At 43.3% G+C, this 20,859-nt stretch overlaps 1 protein-coding gene and 1 long non-coding RNA gene across 6 annotated transcripts in view; both read right to left on the reverse strand.

Annotated features, from left to right (window-relative positions):
• LOC145553092 (uncharacterized) overlaps positions 1-8,000 on the reverse strand; it is a 39,481-nt gene extending 31,481 nt beyond the window's left edge. Inside the window, exon 1 of the long non-coding RNA XR_014089286.1 lies at positions 1,873-8,000. This is a non-coding gene — a long non-coding RNA (uncharacterized LOC145553092). The remainder of the gene's footprint in view (positions 1-1,872) is intronic.
• A 261-nt stretch (positions 8,001-8,261) lies between these two features.
• efnb1 (ephrin-B1) overlaps positions 8,262-20,859 on the reverse strand; it is a 96,681-nt gene continuing 84,083 nt past the window's right edge. For 3 of the 5 annotated variants that reach the window (XM_008419612.3, XM_081611770.1, XM_008419613.2), the window contains 2 exons: positions 15,381-15,500; positions 8,263-9,708 (listed from right to left, as the gene is read on the reverse strand). In XM_008419612.3, coding sequence (XP_008417834.1) covers positions 9,314-9,708; positions 15,381-15,500 — 515 coding nt within the window. In that variant the 3' untranslated portion in view covers positions 8,263-9,313. Of the gene's footprint in view, positions 9,709-15,380; positions 15,501-20,859 lie in introns of all 5 variants that reach the window. The other 2 variants (XM_081611769.1, XM_008419606.3) reach the window with 2 other exon arrangements.

Raw genomic sequence — 20,859 nt, forward strand, 5'->3', positions numbered from 1 at the left:
TTGCTACACATTCACTCTGTGCTGGTCTGTCACATAAAAACCAAAGGAAATAGGTTGTGGTTACAACACGGCAGGATGCAAAAAGGTTCAAGGGGAAGCAATGCTTTTGCTGTTATGTAGCGGCTCTAGGTTATGAGAATTATTAAATAATTTACAGAGTAATCTTGCGGATGCATTTTGCTGTTGCAACTCGTCTGTTATGTTTCCTCAAAAACACACTTGCAGTCTGAGATGTAAGTGAAAATAGCAAGCCGTCACACACAGAAGCCCAATAGGGGGGAGTGGGGAAGTGTTAATAAATCCACAGCAACGTAGGTCTGTGGGGGCGTCTCGGGACGGAGCCAGGAAACCAGATGAGCGTATACCTGCCCTGGGGCGCATACAGAAACAGCGAGGATGGAGGGGGCTTGGACAGAAGGAAGAGGGTGGGTGCGTGGGGAGGGGGTGTGGGGTTTGTGAAGCCACAGGCACATTATGTCTCTCATTGCCCTGACTTCTTCTCTCCCCTGCCATCAGTCTCTTCTCTCGCCCACTCTGTCTCTGCTCACATCATCATCAGCATGAAAGCCAGGCCCACAAACACTGATGTGTTTGTCAGAGGAAAAAAATGCCCCGTCACTTTAATAGCATTTCATGCCATCTCCGCTTTCACCGAGGACTTGGCGTTTGCTCTTCAGTCGCGCACAAAAAAAAAAATAATAAAAAAAAGAAACACAGACTGTAATTTCAGACAAACGCAATGGAAATGCCGAGTGCGGCCAATCAGATTTAATCGTGTATGGAGAAATGTAATTTTGGAGGACACCGGGGCAGAGAGTGGGGCTGATGCGGGTATTGGTTACGGCGCTAAAAAAGCCTTGTCCGCATTCCGCAAATATGGATGTATGGAAGCCTGCTTGTGATTTCAATCTGACTAATGTATCAGAACAAAGCCATCTGCGCTACACTGACCCCTGAGGTGAGGGTCTGGGGTGAGTGTTGGGGCAGTAGGGGGATTTCGAGTCTGGGCGTCCGGCATTTGCTCCGAGACAGCCAGGCAGACAGGAAGTACAGTCATGCCCCCGGAACTTTCTCCTAATTTTGTCAAGGTAGCAGATAACGTGAAGCAAAGTAAAAATATAGATACTCAGTTGAGTTCTGCCCTCTACACTCATGCTCCTTAATTCAATATATTATTAACTGCTGGAGAGACATATAGTGTAGAAAAACAAAACTAGGGCTGTGGTAAACTAACATTTTAGTAAACAAGTATTCTATCGATTATTCTTACAATTAAGAGTAATCAGATAAAAAATTATAAAATAAAACATTGGAAACATAACAGCAGTGTAATCGGATATCGACATCAGTCCAATTTTTCACATTTGAGCTTCCCTAGCAATAACTTTTATACAGTTTAGAAAATTAACCTGTAACAATAACAGGTCACTTTTTTAAAAACCTGAAGAAAAGTTATACAATGATCTGAAATTATATTCAATTTAATAATAAAGAGGCAGGATCACAAATACGCTTATAATAAAATGTCTATACTCCAGCTTTTAGTCAATTTAAATTCAATTTAATAGAGTAACTGTCACCTTGCCCTGCCATTTATAGCTTTTGTGTCCATATTAGCGACGGGATTTGACACCTTCGTTCGTCACACACATAAACACATCTATATACCGTCACGATGCACTCCGCCACCAATTTGTTGAGACCGGGATGATATGAAATTAATTTTCCGGTTCTTCCGTAAAGCTTAATCCTCCTGTTGTCCTCATTTTCTGTGTATAGGGAAAACACATACAAATCTCGGTCATTTTGACCCGAGGACAACAGGAGGGTTTTAAAGCACAGCTTCCCGAAGTGTTCAGTCTATCCGCTCACCTGTAGGAATACTCCCGCCGCTCGCTCTGAACACCGGCCACCAGGAAGCAGCTCCGGAAGGAAAAAGGCTGTCGTACTCCAGGCATCCTCCAGTCATTTTTAAAGAGGCTTATTGGTCCCCCGAAAAACGACAAAAACCAGGACATTATTATCAGCTAATTAAATCCAAATTTGAAAATTGGACGTTATGCTGCTAGCACTTAGCTTTCGTCAACAACTCTGTAGACCGGAAGTAAGAGCCCTGCGCAACGCAAATAACGACCCGGCCGGAACACATAATTTAACGAAGCTTCGAGGCAGATACATTTTCCTTGAGAAATGTTAATAATCGCGGTACTCGAATAATTCGAGTAATTGCTACAGCCCCAAAAAAATAAAATAATTTTTTCCCTGACTGGCATTATATAGAATTAAACATTTACTGTTTTAGGTCAATTGGGATCACTTCCATTTGAGAAAATTGGAAAACAATCAAAAGATATCAGCAGAAATATCAGGAAAAGAAACGTGGACTCCAAAAGTCTGGTTCATCCTTTTATACAATTTTCAGGTAAAGGATCATAAAGTTAAGGAATGGAGATGGACTCAGAAGTGAAGTTGTTTTGTTTTGAAATGTGTTGAAATATGTGATTCAGCTCCAGAATAATCTTGAGTGACCTTCTCAATATGTTCGCTAAAGCTAGCAAGCGAGTCATCATTATCCACAGGGAGTCCTGTACTGACGTCATCGGAAAGGTAAATCAGTGAAGAAGAAGCCATTACTCTGTAAGCGACAATCTACAAATGTTCTCAAGCAAGAAAATGAATGTTCAATTTCTGGTTTTCAGTAATCACCTTGACTACACTCGCTAAAGAGAGGAGAAGGCTTGCATCTAAAGCCTGAGGACACCATGCTAGCTGTGAAGTCCGGGGGAGGCCGCGTCATGTTGTGGGGGTGTCTGGCGGGACAACAGACTGATGCAGCTCTCAAAATAGATGGCATTATGAGAAGAGAACAATACTTTGTGTGGAAGTACCAAAGCCAAATCTCAAGTCATCAGCGAGGAAGTTCAAACTTGGACATAAATTGGTCCTCGAAATGGACAATGACTCAAGGCATGCCAAAAAAAATTCTCACAAAGTGACTTAAGGACAGAAGGACAGTTACTTCGAGTGGCCATTACAACGTCCTGATTTAGAAAATTTGGCAGCCTAGATGTAAGTGAAGCAAGGTGGCGTACGAAGGTGACTCATTTACACCAGTCCTGTCAGAAGGAATGGAATGAATATTCAATGTCACACAGTTTAAAATGCAGTTCTACTAAAGAGTAAGGGAATTTACACAAACCTTAGAATCTTGAGATTTTTTTTTTCTAAAAGAATGTTTCTTCTTATTCTAGCATAGAAATAATTTTAGTAATTGACCTAAGCACTCAGCACATTCAGCTAATTCTTCCTCTAAAGAACATTTGGACACTCCACCCAGAGCTGAGATCGAAATATCTTTGAATAATCTGAGAGAAACTTTAGGTGCAATAACACAAACCATCGTCCACCTCCTCAGTCTACAACTTTGTTGAACCTGGAACCAAAATTAAAAATACACAGCCATTTTCAACCATCTCATTCCACTCATAAAACAAACATCTACCTGTAAAACTTAGTGTTAATTAACATGCTTCACCTTTAGAACACCGGAGCTGCTTGTAAAGGTAAAACCAGAAGGCTTCCTGAACAAAGGATATTGAAACAACGAAGTGCCAAAAGTAATCACATAGCATCATGTAGCAGTCTCTTTGACCTACATTGGTTTTGAAGATTTGGATTTCAAACTGAGGTACATACATGAACACCTTCATTTTGAAATTTTTAACCTTAAGGACAGTCTCACAAGCATCTAAATAAACAAATACTTATTTAGCCTTTTATGCAAGGGCGGTCATAGGAAGTAATCTTTTCATTTGGGTCAAAAATGGTAACAATTTAAGATGATGTATGGAACTTCAGGTGTTGTTTTCAGTTGCTTGTTCTTTTCTTCTTTCTACTTCTAAGCACCTTCATTATTCAAACCAGCAACATTTTCAGAGTGTGCCAATGTCACCTGAAGATGACCTTTGTCTTCTTTTTACCTTTTACTCTCTAGATTTGCATTGTTTGCACATTTTGTGTGGTGAACCACAGTGCGTGTGACTAAGCTTATTCACTAATTGTTCATGTCATGTGTTTTTGCCACATGACTGTCACACATTCATTTAATTGTCCAATGAAGAGAGGAGTGGTGAAGACATCACCTCGGCCTTACAGAGGAGAATAGATGATCTAGAAATGAAAACAACGGTGTTAATCAGGATTACTCAGAGAAGCTGCAAAGAGTTACACTGTCACTCTGCAGGAGATGCCAAACCCCGCAACTCAGGTGGGAGAACAACAAGAAAGCCATTCTTGAGAGAAAGAAAATTGTTGGGGTTTGCTCACAAGCCATGTAGGGAAGTGAAAGTTGAGATGAAACCAAAAGTCAACGTTTTGGCCTACGTATGTGATGTCATGTGTGAAAGAAGGGAATCTGGTCAGAGTTTCATTTATCGAAGGGAGAACATCACGCCAGACCAAGTTCCATGGGAAAAATTTTATTTATCAATATGCTGTAGTTTCCAAACTGGTGGAACGTTGTTTCCATTGTAGCTGGTGCCGACAGGTTACGCTGAGAAGTGGTAAATAAGTGAATGACAAGAAGAAGAAAAAAAAAAGAGAAACATAAAATAACATTTGTGATTCGAACAAAAGGAAAGTAAATTCAACAGGTTTTTGCTTTCACATGCACATTGACAGAAAAATAAATCATAATACTGTGGCTTTGGAAAAAAAAACCCCCAGCAGAAACCACCTTACAGCATCCTTGTGCTAAATTAGGAAGGAGGGGACGACAAAAGAGAAGGGCAGCGGGAGAGCGGGAGGAGAGGGAGCATCTTTAAAACAAAAGACCGCCTGGGAGATAATGAGTGGTGTAAACCAGATGATTTATTGGCGAGCGCGCCACTGTCACGCTTTCATACGTGGCCTGGTTCTTTTCTCCGCTTCTCCTTCTCCCTCCTTCCCTGCGACCTTCCCCTTTCCGGCCCTCTTGACTTATAAAAACTGAAATCAGACTCTTTTTTTTTTGGACCAACATCTTTTCGCTTTTGGCGTCGCCATGGGTGAAGGAGGCTCAAATGGAGCGAAATAACACAGTCTTTATATGCAGAGTTAAGCCATGCCTCCAACATCATCATCATCATCATCATCATCATCATCATCATCATCATCATCGTTCCAGCAACCTATCCCGTTTCAAAGCCACTCGGTGACAAAGGTTCAGTCTGAAGACGTAAAAATTCCTGTTGAATGGCAACATAAAAAAAGCAAAACCCCCTCTCTGAATCCTAGTTTTATTTTATTATTATTAATATTAATATTTTTAAAACACGTGTGGTAACAAAGACTTTTTTGACAATACTGGATGCTGCGTAAAAGACAGCACATGTTGCAATATTCAGTTAAAGTCTAAAGGAAAAAGAACATGAAAACAAAAAGAAAAGAAATTGCAAGGATTCATACAAAACACACTTTAAAAAGACGGCTATTTACAAACATCCTCCATTACAAAAATCTAATCTTAAATTCTTCTTATGAGCAGTGTTCAGGTGGAAATTAAATCTTAAACTGGGCTCTATCCATATATTTACATTTCTCTGCTTACTTTTTTTTTTTTTTTTTTTTCATAATTCCTCCCAAAATTGAATAACACTAAGCGGCCGCTAGAATGAATGAAAATGAGATATGCTTTGTGGTAATTTGGTAATGACTCCCTAAGCTGGTGTAGATGAATAGAGGCGCGGTGATCCGAAACAAAAATATATGCTCTAGATGAGTTTTGCAGATGGGCGCATGCTGAGTTAAAACACAGGGACACACACACACACACACACCAAAAAAAAAAATCACCGGCAGCTGCTGAGGTTGTTAACTCAAGAGGTTAACGACACGCAAGAGCCACCGGAGTCCTCCCCGAGTCTTCAAGCCAGGGTCGCCTTTTAACTCTGCAGCGCCTGTCCGAGGGTGATGTCAGCGCTGGTTGATGACGGGCTGGACTCTGTCGCTGAGTAAACGTTACGCACCCTAACCCTGACCGGAAAAAAACCTGGGCCCGTCTGTCTGGATGTGTTTGCGTTGGCGTGTGGGCGCAAACAATAGCTTGTCGTCATGTATGGCCCTCCCTATTTCCTTTTTAATATGGCAAGTCATGAGTGCCAAGTATTGACAAAACCACAAAACCTTACCAAGTATTTTTGGTCTAGTTTCAAGTGCAAATATCTTAGTGCGCTTGAAAAAGGACAAAAACGGACTCGCAAGCATCGTTTAAGAAAGATGTACAGGCCTGTTTTATGTCAATAATTCCTTAATATTTATGAAAAAATACTAGTTATAAGCAAAATAATCAGCCAGTGAAGCTAGTAATTCTTCATCAATGATAAGGAGTTATGTATTAACCTAAATTAAGCCCATAATGCTCGCTGAAAAGCTACTTATGATTTAATCTTATTTCAAACATACCAAGACATTTGCCCTGGAAACTAGACCAAAAATGGTAAGATTTAATGTTTTTTCGGTACATGAAAATTGCTGCTTAAAAAGTCAGGATGATTAAAAATTGTCAGGGAAGCCACTGTTTAAGTCATGCCTGATGATGAGCAACTAAAAAAGTGGTGTTCCCAAGACATGGGTATTTTTTTTCCCGTGTTCATGTGGCATGAAAAATTTTGATGACTTGATCGAACGTGCTGAGAAGGAGACATTCAAAACACTGTGACTTGCTGGTGTAAAATATGCCCTTCTGTTAGGGGGGAGGAGTTTGCCTACTTTACAGCACGCTTCGTTTTTTACTTCATTCGTTCGTGTCATGCAATGTACAACGACTGTCTGTTTATGAAAAGGCAAAAACAAAAGTTATGTTCTATGATCTGATAGAAAATCTTTCTTGGTTTTTCATTAACAGGCAACGAGATCAATGAAGAAGGAGGTGGTCAAAATACGACTTGCTGATGTAAAATACAAAGATTTCACAGAGATTTTCCTGATTGACTAAACTTCACGTCTTTGCCGATATTTGGCACTAGTGGCTTGCCGTATCTCAGACATCATTAGCCTTGACTGCAGTGCTGTATGCTCCATTAGAGGATGTGCTCAGTCCCAAAAAAGAAAAAAAAACTGTCTGTCACAGCAGCAGACGAAACTTGCACACATCCACCGAGTGGAAACTGCAAATATAAGCACAAATAAGCACCTATGTGTACACACACAAAAACCTCCGCCCCCCCATCTACCTCCCCACCACTCCACACACGTGCAGCTGCAGTAAAATCCCGCCTTGATGCTGTCGCCCTGGGCTGTGTGATAGCTGGGCCGCAGTGTCCTCGCTGAATATTCCACGCAGCATTTTTATTCACAGCACAGCTGGTGGGAGAGGCCGGCGAAAACGAAAGCGCCTCGGCCAACCCTTCCTCACCCGTTCCCACCTCCGTTATCCTCTCAGGTTAAAGCCGAGTCACGGGAATAGTTTTCCCCCCTCGTCCCTCCCTCCCCTAATCAGTTAGTGAGAGTGGGCATGAAGATGGCACGTAGATTAGTCACAAGCTGACTCATCTACAGATGGCAGCCAATTGGAAAGTGATGATACTGTATTCCGGCTCTCCGTCCAAACCTATATGTGGGGCATCGTACCTCTGTAGGCCAGCCAATCAGGGAGAGCCATCTGACTGACGCCCCCTCAAACTAACATTTTTTTTTGATACTTCAACTGTGGCTTCAGGAGATAAAGTGAACAAATAGCAACCTGACTGCCTGTCTGAAAACCGATCCGACGGTAAGATCTCCGATCGGTGCCAACTGGAGCACTCAGGAGTGTTTGTTAGATCTTGTCTGTCTGTCTGTTGGCGCTTCACCCTCTATTTTTTTATTTGTCATGCTTAGGATACAGTCTCTCAACGTCAAATTCAATAAAGTCTCCCCACTTCTTAGAGAAACCGGTCTGGACATGTCCAACCGCACTCAACAAGGACACACCCTGAAATACACACACACACACACACTCAGTCGTACGCTACTATCCAACAGGGGACATTCCATTGACTTCCATTCATTTCTACAGCCTAACCCTAACCCTTTTCCTAACCCTAACCATCACATACCTAACCCTTTTCCTAACCCTAACCAAAAGTCAATTCACACCTTAGTCCTAACTGCAACCCCTGACCCTAAAACAGGGTCATTTCCAAGAGGGGACCTACAAAATGTCCCTCTTCAACGGTGAGTCCCTGTTGGTCAGTGTAAATGACACGCATGTCCCTGTTGGATAGTTACACATGAACACACACACACACACACACACACACACACACACACACACACACACACACACACGCACACGCACGCACACGCACACACACACACACATGCCAGAGCAACGCTGGAACTCATTTCAACCAAGCAGGAGGGGAGGAATTTCACATGCGCAGCACACACACACACGCGCAAACATACACACCTCGACAGCTAAGAGTCCAGGTTAAAGTCCGTCTTAACAGATTAAAAGCGGCGAGATGGCGTGGGCGGTGAGGGGATGGGAGTCGTTATGACAATGGGTTTAGCTCTATACATTGTGCACTCGTAGGAAAAGTCTAACAAAATACAACTGCTTTGTGAACTTAATCAGGGTTCGAGGAAATCTCCTCCATCAAAAATAGTAAGTAAGGCAAACATCAGAGGTGCGTAAGGGAGAGGAGCACGTTTTTCCACACACTGTGTAAAGATACCTGAGCTATCTGGAGAGTTTCCCTGGCCCGGCAACGGCGGGGTGGTGGGGCGGCAGGGCACCCCCCCCCCACACGAAACACGCACAGTGGCACACACGTACACACACGTTGATGTTTTTTTTTTTTTCTTTCTTACTTGATCACCAGCGGCACCCCCGCCCTGCCTGCCTGCTTCCCGGCCGGCTGTGTGCTGGGATGGTGTGTTTAATTGGGTGTAGCGCAGGCTGTGCATCGGGGAGCCGAGATAAGTTATATCCTGTCCGTTAGCAGGGACAGGGAAGCTAGAGGTCCATCTGTTGGTCCAGTCCAGACTCTCCGGGAGTGGTTGGGATCGGAGGGGAGACGCATAAGGGTGGGGAGGTGAGGGAGGTGAGGGAGTAGAGGGAGGACGGTCGGGGTCTCTCATCAGTCAGCTCCCAACCCCGCTGGTGACTGCTCAGTACGTGTTTCTCCAGATTTGTGCAGCAGGTGGTACAAATAACAAGGAGGTGGGGGGTGGCTTCAAGTCCCCACATCCCCCCCTCAAAAAAAATTCAAAGGAAAATGTTCTTCCCAAGAACGTAAATCAAGCGCTCCTCTCTCCTGGCTGTTGTCGCTGGCTCCCCCGGAGCGCGTCAGACCTTGTAGTAGATGTTGGCGGGGCTCTGCGGCGGCATCTCCTGGACGATGTAGACCGGGTGACCGTAGTCCCCGCTCACCTTCTCGTAGTGGGGGCAGTAGTTGTTCTCTGTCCGCAGGGGGATGATGATGTCGCTGGGCTCGGTGCCGGCCGTGCCACCGGGCAGCTTGGGGTTGGACAGCGTGCTGAGCGACAGCGCCGACGGGCGGGCCTGCGAGTGCGCGTTTTTCCTGGAGCGCTTGCGCATCTTGATGAGGAGGATGACGAGAAGCAGTATGAGCACGAGGAAGATGATGCATCCAATGGCGATGGAGGAGAACACGGCCACCTTGGAGCTCAAGAAGCCGTCGGTGCTGGAGGAGGCCCCGGGATCATCTTGGATCTTGGGGCCTGCAGAGAGAGAGAGAGAGACAGAGAGAGGGGGCTTAAGGAGAGGAAGGTCACCAAAAGGTGGAGATAATGTATTCCTTTTCTGAGCTGCACAGAGGAAAGATTTTTGATGAATGGCAAACTATCATTCAGTTGAGTTGTGTCCTGATGTACGTCTCTGCTTATTCCATGACTTGGACTTCACAGATTTATGTGAAAAACGCTTAAAAAATTTCATTAAATGAAAAAATCTATTTCACCACATGTTTGGCAATAGAACACAGAACCACGGCTGCAAGTAACAAGTAATTTAGTTACCTATCAATCTATCAATTCTTCTGACGATTAATCAATTAGTAAATTAGTCGATTTCAATAATCGATTCATTGTGATTAATTTGATTAATCGTCTCAGCAGTACAGATAACCTATCAAGTTTTCTACATTTTGTCACTTTACAGTTACAAACCTTTGAGTGATTTATTATAGAGGTTTTATACTAATAGTTATTTTAGTTATCGATTAATCTACTGATTAATCAGATAAAAAATAAGCGCTAATTTTTACTTTTATCCTTTTATACAATGTTAGAAATATATTTGTAGACTATTTTTGGATTAACCAATTAATATTTGGATAGCAAAAGGTGCCTAAAAGGAGATTTTGTTTTTACAGCGTTTGAACTGGGTGAAGGTGAAACCATGTCACATATTTAACAAAGGTTTTGTTTTTGTTTTAAATGCACAAATTATATATTTTTTTGTACAGTTTTGGCTTAATTATGACTCATAATATGCTGTTCTTTCAGTAGTTGACCCTTTTTATTGAGTCTGTATACTCTGCTTACGATTATGAAACAAGTGGACAATTATTTCAATAATCGATTCATAACGATTATTCCGATTAATCGTGTCAGCCCTACACAATACCCTATTATGTTTCCTGCATTTTGTCACATTAAACCTACAAGCTTTACAGTATTTTATAAAGATTTTATATGCTATGCTAACACAAGGCATTGAATAATCAGCAGGCAAATAGAAACCAAAGTAGATTCTGTTTAGGCTGAATATCTTCCAGGTTTGTAGATGCAGAAACAGAAAAATTCTCCAGTTCGTTTTTTTTTTTCTGTAGCTCCAGCTCAGCCAGACAGGATGGAGAGCATCTGTTGCCACAGATCCCTAAATGGATTCAGGTCTGGATTTTGACTGGGTCACTCAAGCACATGGGTATGCTTTGATCTAAACCATTCCAGTTTGCGGCGTCAAACAGTATTTACTGCCTGTATGTCTGACCAGCCTCACTATTTGCGCTGAAGACGAGCACCCCAATATGACGCTGCCACCACCATGTTTTGCAAACACTGTAGTTCATATAAAACTCAAAGTTAGCAGAGTTGTATTCATATTTAGGGATTTTTTTTCAAGAATATAGACAATATTCAAGTATGGGAACAATTATTAAGGTATATTCAATTTCATTCATCATCTTCTGCACCCTACTTTAGTTTTTTGCACGCTGCACAAAAAAACCATCTAATTGCTTTTTTCCACGAAGGCCAGATTTGTCGAGTGCACGACTAATTGTTGCATCAACAGATTTTCCCACCTGAGCGGTGCATCTTTCAAGCTCCTCCGGCATTACCTTTGACCTCTTGGCTGCTTGTCTGATCAACTCGTCAGTTTAGGTGTGCAATGGTGTCTTTGTAGGTTTGCCAAAATATTCAAAATCTTAGGATATTGTTGTATAATCTATCCATTCCATACCTCTTCACAATTATGCAAAACTCTAGTTTTGATCTAGAAGCCTGTGGTCGTAATGTGGAAAAACGTGAAAAGGCATCAAGGGGATGTGAAGACCTTTCGCAAGGCACTGAGGAGTCGCAGTAAAAAGAGCAGCACACATAAAAGCTATCTGTTCTTTGTTTCCTTAACGTTGCATTTTAGCGGAAATAGATGGAGCAACTGAAGAAAGAGGTCGCATCACCGTTTGCTCGTTTAATTTGAATATAAAGGAGGGTTGTTTTCTAACGTACCCAGAGAACTCTGATTGTTCGTTAGAGGAGACAATGCCTCTCTCCCCCCGCCCGTTCCTCGTTCTCCTTTATGAGTAACTTTCAAGAAGTCCCTTAGAGACAGCCTCGCATTCACGGTCCGTCTGTCCTGACATGTGCAGACCATACTAAATCAACTCTGAGTGCATCCCACTTTCTTGTTTGCTCAACATGACTAACGGCCCCCTTGATGTAATCTAATTGAATAAGCTCAATCAAAGCAGCCCCCCCGCACACACACCCCATTCCCTCGCCAATGAAATCTGAAGTCGACACTCAGCACCGCAAAGATTCCCGCTCTGATCTTGTTTCCCCTTTTCCTTTTTATTTCGGGGGAGCGATGCGAGCGAGGGGCAAGTTGTTCGACATGTTTTGCGTGTCAGAGGCCAGGCGAGCGATGGAAAAACCAAATGTGGAGGGCACATCTGAACATCTGATTTTATTTTATCCTTTTGTTCAGGGGGCGGAGGGTGTGGGGGGTTCAGGATGGGATGGGAAAGGATCGGCTGGCTCCGCCGGTGACTGAAATCCGAGAGGAACCAAATCTGTTTTCCATGTATGCGTGCAGCTGCTGCCAAAGACCAGCACTCACCCCCCGCACCAACCCCTCGCCTCAGCCATCACTCTTTTACTGTCCGTGACCCCTCCTCACCCCTGACACCCCCCACATCCCCCCTGTTACCTCCACAGGCACACAAAAGTCTCATACCTCAGGAGCCTGCCAGCCCCGTTAATGACTGTGTCTCCACACTCTGCCGGCCCCCGTTTGCACTTAACCATTTATTGATAAGGGGATAACCGCGCCTTGAGCCTCTATCGCTGCCGAACACCGTGATTGAAGGCTACCAATTCTGCTCTTATCGGGAGAAATCGGAGGCTGAGGGAAATTCGTACATTCTGAGCGAGCCGGGGAGAGAGGCTGTCAAGAAATTTCATTCCTGAAATATCAGCCCCCTCCACCCCGCCGCCACTCGTCCTTCATTCCACCCTCACTTGACATAATAACTGATCCAACAGTGGCAGGCAGGTGAAAAGCCCCAAGAATACAGGGAAAAGTGACATAGGAACATCTTTTTTTAGAGCAGCTAATGTCAAATAAGCAACTATTAAGAAAAGCACGGCTTATCACATTGGGACAGGCGGAACAGTGTAAACTTTTGAGGGCAGAGGGGGAGTTTGTGGTGCACAAAGTTGTGGAGTAAGTCAAAAAAGTTCCCTGCAAAGCAGCCACTCTTTGGAGAAAAGAAGAAGGAGAAGAAGTGGCTCCTGTGGAGAGAGGCAGTGGTGAAAAAGATGCAGATAAGAAATAAGAAACTGAGGCAGGTCAGATGAGATAAGCTCATCTTGATTTTGGGCCATACAGAGACAACAAGTGTTCTCAGACGGCCAGAGGTGCCTGGATGTGTAACGTAATTTAAAAAACTGTTAAAATATAAATAAATATCAGTGCCTGCATTCAATAAGTATTTCTTAGAGGGACAGTTTGATATTGGGTGGATTTCCGCAATCGCAAAAAAAGTGGAGTGACCGGTTGATGTAATTTGGGAGTAAACAGATTGCAACTGCTTTGATTAGACTGATTTAAGTGCATCTCTAATGAGATGTAAGGCAGGTAATGTAATAAAAAGGTCTGTCGTCAAGTCTCCCAGCATGCAGCACACTCCCTGTGTGACTCAGGGTGAGCTGTGTTTGTTTAGGGTGTGGTTTTATGTCTTTTCATCACAACCTGCATTTTGGAGAGTTTCACTCTATCCTGTCAGCAACTCTGGTTTTGCAAACACTCCAGCATGCTGAGTTAAGAGTCGCCTGAAGCGTGTCAGAGCCATATGAGGAATAGCATACTTTGAAAGGCTAAACTATTATTTTTAATTTTCTCCCTATAGACCGAATGTGATGAATTACTAGCGCAGCCTCGAGGATGTAGGTGTTCTGTTTGAAAAAGTCTTTTTTTTTACATTTGCTCTCTAAGCTGAATGACATCATATCATGTATTTATAACACAAGTGAACAGATGAAGGGGAAACATTTAAAAATGAGAGCGGCAGCCAAGATATCCATGGTAACAGTTGGGAGGACCTGCCGGGATCCGACGCTCAGGTGGAAGAATCCGTTGCCACAGCAACTGGATATGCACTTCATAAATCCAGCCTGCATAGAGGAGTGGCTAAATGAAGGCTAAAATATTCAGCGTGTGGTTTGCAACAATATGTAAATGAGTAGAAATAAGGGTGATGGCAGCATTATGATGCGGGGACATGTTAGCTGGGAAAAGGAAGCAGACATGTTTAAAGCTGCAAAAGGAAACCATGTCAAACTGGGTCAGAACAACAAACCCTGAAAAAAAAAAAAGCTTGCGCTGAAAACAATGTAAATCTAGTAGTAGACAGAATTTAGCCTTCTGGAGCCATATTAAGCCAAATTAAGTCTGGTCTTAGTTAAATCTTGTTGCATTTCTGACTCACCACTAATGAAGTCATAGAGCAATGCTTTATGGGCTCTTCTAACCCTTGGTTGAAATATTTATCTAAGGATAGAAGTGAATTAAAGTTTCATTTTGAAATGCACAAACACCGACTGCCTTTTGTTGCTTGAAAGAAAACCGTGAATAGGATGCTCATCGTTAGCGACGACAAAATGTTTTCAACTCGTCTTACGTCTCCAACTCAAAATTAGATCTGATTAGGGCTGAGATGATTAATCCGATTAATCGTCAATCAATTTAGCCACCGTCTAGTCATTCACTGGAGTATACAAACTCAAAAATATATATTTTCTGAAACAAGAACACCCTCAGAGCAGTAATGGATACAAAAAAATACAGAGAATTTACATATAAGATGAAGAAAAACACCTTCGTATGTAAATATGTTCTACCCAGAGCTCCTCATGTGGCATAGTTCTAACTTAACCTGGATTAAATTCGATAATTGTTGGATTAAGCGCCTTTTGCTTCACTGTACGGCTGTTAAATCAAGACAAAAGGATTGAGCTTTTCACATGGTGATGTGGACAAGTCTTTGTTTAGCCGCAGATGCATCTTTTGCTACAAAGAATCACGTGTACATGAATGCTATGTTATTGCATTTTGGGCAACGAAATGCTTATTTTCTTATTTAAAAGAATTGAGTTATTTGCATTTTTATGTATTTTGAATTTTGCATAAAAAGGCTTAAGTGGTTAAGTGAAAAAGGTGGAAAATGTTCACTTGTTCATTAATCGTCAGAATAACTGATAGAATAATTGACAGTCTACAGTAACGTTTACAATTTTCAGTAGCTTCAGTTCAGATCTGGAGGCAGAAGTTGGGTGACCAATACTGTGACACAGGATCAGGCGATTCCTGCGGTGAAACATGGTAGTGGCAGCATCATGTTGTGGGGACTGACAGGAGGACAGTCCCCAAAGACTTGATACAGGCAGAGCAACAATTGTATGGTTCAGATTAACACATCCTCATGTGTTAGTAAGGCCAAGTCAAAGACCAGCACCAAATCCAGCCAAGAATTCTTGAAAATGTGTCTCTGTGGACACTCTCCGTTCAATCTGACCGAGCTGGAGTTACTCAGCTCAGAAAAATGGGCAAATACTTCAATTCCTCGACAGTGAAAGCTAATGGCTGGGGCATGTGTGAATATGCTCACCAGGGATTCCTGGCATCACAGGCCCAGTCTTACTCGGGTCGGGCGGACCGGAACTGCTGGTCTCCGGTATTGAGTTGTCCTCCTGGGTTTCCGGCGCCTCCGGGTTCGCTGCGTCTGGGTCTGTGGGAAAACAGAGAAGAAAAGGAAAAAAAAAAGAGAGAGGGAAAGAGCACACAAAAAAAGTCAGCCTTGGAAAGCCGCATGCGATGAATTACAATGACTTGTTCCTCTGCTACAGCAAAGGATTATGCTTATTATCTTTTGATATATCTTTTATACACAGAGACGGTTATCTTCGCCTGTGTCGAAACTGTGTCAGAAGGGAAGATGAAAGCAGGAAAAAAAAGAGGAAGGAGTTGGTGGGTTGGTGGGGGGGAATTTGCAAACGGCTGTGAAACACGCCGATATCCCTGTCCTGTCGTAAAAAAAAAAAAAAAGTGAGCTCACATCTACATCAGCAGCTCCTTCAGCAAACACTCAGACAGGCATTTCCAACACTGACACACTTGTGAGAGCCTCCCACACACACACACACACACACACACACACACACACACACACACACACACACACACACACACACACACGCACACACGTACACACGTATACACACACCTTCAATATACTTACAATACACTCAAGCCTGGCAGAATGGGGGTAAAGTAGTTATATATTAACTTTTTATTGTTTTACATTATTCATCACGTTAAAAGGCCATAATATGCCTTATTTATTGCCCTGGCTTTAACTCTGCTAGAAGAGGCACACTTCGCAGGGGGTAGAGGAGGGTAGTGGGGGTTATAAGAGGACTGGAAAAAAGGACATTGTGGTAGACGAGGAGAGGAGAAGAAGGAGAAGATGGGGGGGGGCGTTGTATGAGCTCTGAGGGGAGCGCAGAGGAAACAGACAGTTTATCTGACTGTCTGTTGTGATTTCAGCACACACACTTTGAAGGCTTGGCTGCAGTAAACAGCGGAGGGTCTTCCAGCTGGTTTTTTTTTTTACAAGGGGCAGAAGACAGTCAGACACTATTAAAAGATGGATTCCACAGGAGTCCATCAGATATTTCTGCCACGCCGCAGACCTTATCTGCATCTGCCCCAAGGCCCGCTCAAAGGGTCTGTGAGGAGAGAGAGAGAAAGAGAGAGAGAGAGTGAGGAGGGGGCAGAAGAAGGGGCTCGTGGGGAGGCAATTTGTATTCGAGTCCCCCGTGGGAAGTGTGTGTGGCCAAGCACGGGCGGATGATAGGAAGGGGGCCAGTCATTCTGGCAGGAAATTTTCTATTTCCAAGCAATTATGGCTAAATCCTGAGCCGAAATGAGAAATGATTTGGGTGTGAATGGGAAGATAAAAAAAAGAAGAAGGAATTGGACTATGGTGTCTCTTTCTTCTTCTTCTTTTTTTATGTTGTTGTACGGGATGGTGGAGGCCCCTCTGCAGCTCCATCTTCTCCATGTCCCGACCGCAGCCTCGGCTCGGCGCTGATTGCAGCAGCGCCAAACTTAGCCGTGAGCTGTTGTGCCTTGTCAATAATTGATGAGAGAAAGACAGGAGTGAGAAGTGGGAACATTCACGCATGACAGAGGGGCGGAGGCGGTGGGGTGTGGAGGCTATGCGTGCGGACAACACTGATCTGACTCACTACAAAGCGCGCACGCGCCTGTGCACTGAGCATGTGCATGCCGCGGCCTAATGTTCTGACCCTTTTTTTTTTTCTTTCTTTTTCCTGTGCGTGCTGTTTGACATTTTCCTTAGCTAGGCAGACAAGCAACTAACTCAGAAGTGCCAAGCTACCAGAAGGAGGGGAGAGGCTGAGGGGGGGAGGGGAGACGATGATGATGGAGTGACAGAGCGGAGAGACAGTTATGTCGGGAGACGTAGATGGAGGGAAAAACACGAGCAGGGAGAGATGCATGCGTGGCAGTGAGTCAACATATTTCTAATGAGCAAGGTGACGTGGGAGAGAGACTGCTGAACAGCAGTGGATTTATAAATGATGAGCTTCCCATTCAGGCACTTTCTCTTCCTTTTTAGTGTTTTTTCTTTTCTTTTTTTTTGGCAGAAAAGAAAAAAAACAGCAACAAAAAAAGACGAAGACATTTAAATAAGTGACATAAAGTGCATGATTTTTACAATTTAATGCAATACACCAACGCATATTAGTGCGTAACGTTGAATTAGAACTAATTCAACGAGAGCCTCTGCCTCTCCGCGGCAGAGGCTCCGCCGAACCCCTGGTTTTCAGTCGTTTACAAAGAAATCTTTGAAGTGTGGTGTGCAGATTTTAGTCTGCCCCCCTCATCTGCTACAAAAAAATACCATCACACTTCAGCTTTCAAGTTGTTGTTTTTTTTTTTAAGGTTTTTCTAGGAACTGGTCACCGTTATTCAATGGTGACTGGACAGGAAACACAGCAAAAACACAAAATCTTAAAGTATTTTTACGCAGATTCTAGAGCAGTGGTTCTTAACCTTTTTTGAGGTACCGAACCCTGAAACTAGACCCAACTAGACCCAACTAGAGTCTAGTTGGGTCACCCCAAGATCACCAAGTCTTCTTAAAAGGTAGAGTCTCTGAGAACAGTTCTTCAAAATGTAATCATTGTTTTCAGCAGTTGAGCTGACTGTCCAGAAACGACCCAAGGTATTTAAAATCGAGAGAAACTAGAACCACTTTAAGGTCTTGTTTAGATCATTTAATTAGCTCTACATTCTTAAGAGAATGAAAAAATAATAATAAATAATAAAGACTTCACGGTATTCTGATTTAGTAGTTATTATATTAGTTGTGTTACCACCCCCACGCCACTAGAGGCAGTAGCAACCCCGAAAAGATGCGACTAAGGAGCAGATTTAGAAGTACACCGAAAGCTACAGAATTTGGTAAAAACTGTGAGCTTTGCTGAAGTAATTAAAGACACAAGTTCAAATCCATGCTGAGAGTGGAGCTCCTTCAATCAGTGCTCCTCCTCTGCACTGATTGGCTAAGCAATGTAAAGTGATGCTCTCCAGCAAGTGATGGCAACGCGGCGCGTCATCATGACTTTACACAAATGTGTATTTACCTCCACGGCAGAGGCTCCGCCGAACCCCTGAGACCGACTCATCGAACCCCTGGGGTTCGATCGAACCCAGGTAAAGAACCACTGTTGTAGAGTAAATATGTCAGTACTCTTATAAGACAAGGCTAGTCTACAAGTAATTTTTCAGCAAGATATTGGATGGTGCTTTAAGCCAATAATCCCTTCAAAATGGTAAAAAGTTTCAGTTCACCTGGCAGATTATTTCACTCATAAAGTGGGAAAAATGCCTTATTATAAGTGAAAAAAAAATCTGGAACCTGACCTAAAATCCGCTCATATATCTTACTGAAAAGTTACTTGTAAGTTAGTTTTCTTTCATTTCAAGAGTACTAAAGTATTTGCGCTGGAAACTAGACCAAATCTACTTGGCAAGATTTTGTGTTTTTGCAGTGTATGACCCAAAACCAGGAATAGGACCATGGAGAACCGGATTGAGGACTTTTTCCTCTACAAACTGAGCCACCCAACACGCTTCTTCCAGTTTCTTCTTTTTCTTTTTTTTTTTCCTAAGTTTTGAACAATCTGCATTTCTCTCACAATTATGCACTACTTTTAGTATTTTGTTCCCCCTGTAAAATCACCAAACACTGAAGCTTCTTTGACGTCAAAAGTGCTAAAAAGACAAATACTGGCAAACACACATGCATCATAAATGTGTCTCTAAAAGAATCTGTGCACATTTTATTCTGGAATCAATCTCCAAAGTACACAGCACAATGTGCAGAAAGATTGGAAGCGGACACGGGAGAGAGGGGTGGAGGGCTGCAGTGTGATCTTGGCGAGCAGAAGGCACGGAGCTGCAGAGACGGAGGATGTTTGAATCGAACACACAATAACATCTGGGGTCAGAACTGAGCGGGGCTTTAGTTTTTATTGTGTTTGCTAAGACAAAACACTGTGGCTGTAGAAGGAAGCGCCTCGGGGGGAGAGGAAGGAGGGGGGGGGGGGAGTGAATAATGTCTGTTTTCATTATTGATTAGTCTAGTGAGGATTTTTATGTTTAATTTTAGAGAAGAGACGAAATAAATATGCAGAAATATTGCCCTGAGGCACGACTTCTTTAAGTTTCATCAAAATAGCTAATAAAAGAGAGAAAAGCCTCAACTACCAGACGCCAGAACGGGTTCTTAAAATATGCATTTTATTTATATATATTATTTGTTAATCTTTTATCTGTACTAACACCGCATTAAAAGGAGAATGCTAGCAGAAAGGAAGTGCAGCCGCTCGTAAAGTGGAAATAGTGAGGAAAAGTCCCCTGAAATGCATAATGTCAAAGTACTTTCTTATATGCCACCTATTCGGTGTTAAAATAGGCCCTCATTCTTGGAATTATATTTGACATTTTCAGCACTTTCTGCACTCACAGCAACCAGCTGTAAGGCAAGAGCAGGAAAAAGAAAAATCCAAACTCTTAAGTGTGGAGGATGGCCATCCTCGAAACTTAATGGAGGAAAAAAAACAACAACAATCACTTAAAAGAAACCAAATCAACACCCTGCTTCAAATAGCCCAGTGGGCTGGACGGGCGCATTATGCATCCCAGCTCCAGAAACCGACTTTTTGAAAGCAGCGGCAGCTGGGCACGCTGCATCTTTCTGAAAAAGGGTTTTTAGGGCACATCGACTGTGAGTGACAGCTCCGCCGGGGGAGCGATTTTGGGAAATGAGCGCATGGCTCTGCCGAAGTTGAGGTACAGCCGGGAGCCACGGCAGCAGACCCCGACTGAGAGGAACTTTCCTGGAAGTTTCCTCGAAAACGAGCCCTCCGCCCCCCGCGACCCAATCTCGTTTTCAGCTCCCATTAGCCGGAGAATATGGAACTGTTTCTCCTTGATAGCTCTGTGTCGCCCCGCCTGCGCTCACGTGGCGTTGTTGTTGTCAGCCCCTGCCACGCAAGAGTCGCAATCCCAGGCCATCGGCTGCTCAAAATGACCTACATGGAGAGCAGACGCAGAGGCTGTCTGTCTCTGAGATGGCTGTGGGTATTTTTTTCACCGCATCTGCTGAATTTGTTCCCGCTCAAACCTTGCTAGCATCAGCAGCTTGTTAGTTTCTACTCCCCCACATTCTGCACAGGATACAATGTTGTCATCTCACTCTCTGGCACATCCACAGATTCCCACACATGCTCCATTTTCAATTTTTTATTTCTTTTTACAGTGTCTCTTCAGTTTATTTCTGATTCAGTGAGATCCAACTCTTAGTCTGGAATCGGATCACCGTGGTGGGCAGATGTTCCTCTTACTGTCTGTTTGGGTCAAAACAAACCGCTCTGAGGACGCAGGAACTGTTTACACAGCAACACATCTGTGTACTGTACTCTGTCAAAGCCAGGATGTAGAGGTCCGGATCGCGAAGCGGAGCGGCGTGGAAAAGAGAAATGCGTGATGCAAAC

The sequence above is a fragment of the Poecilia reticulata genome, chromosome 10 (genome assembly GCF_904066995.2).
Source record: "Poecilia reticulata chromosome 10, P_reticulata-male-v2, whole genome shotgun sequence".
In the NCBI taxonomy this organism is placed as follows: Eukaryota; Metazoa; Chordata; class Actinopteri; order Cyprinodontiformes; family Poeciliidae; genus Poecilia; species Poecilia reticulata.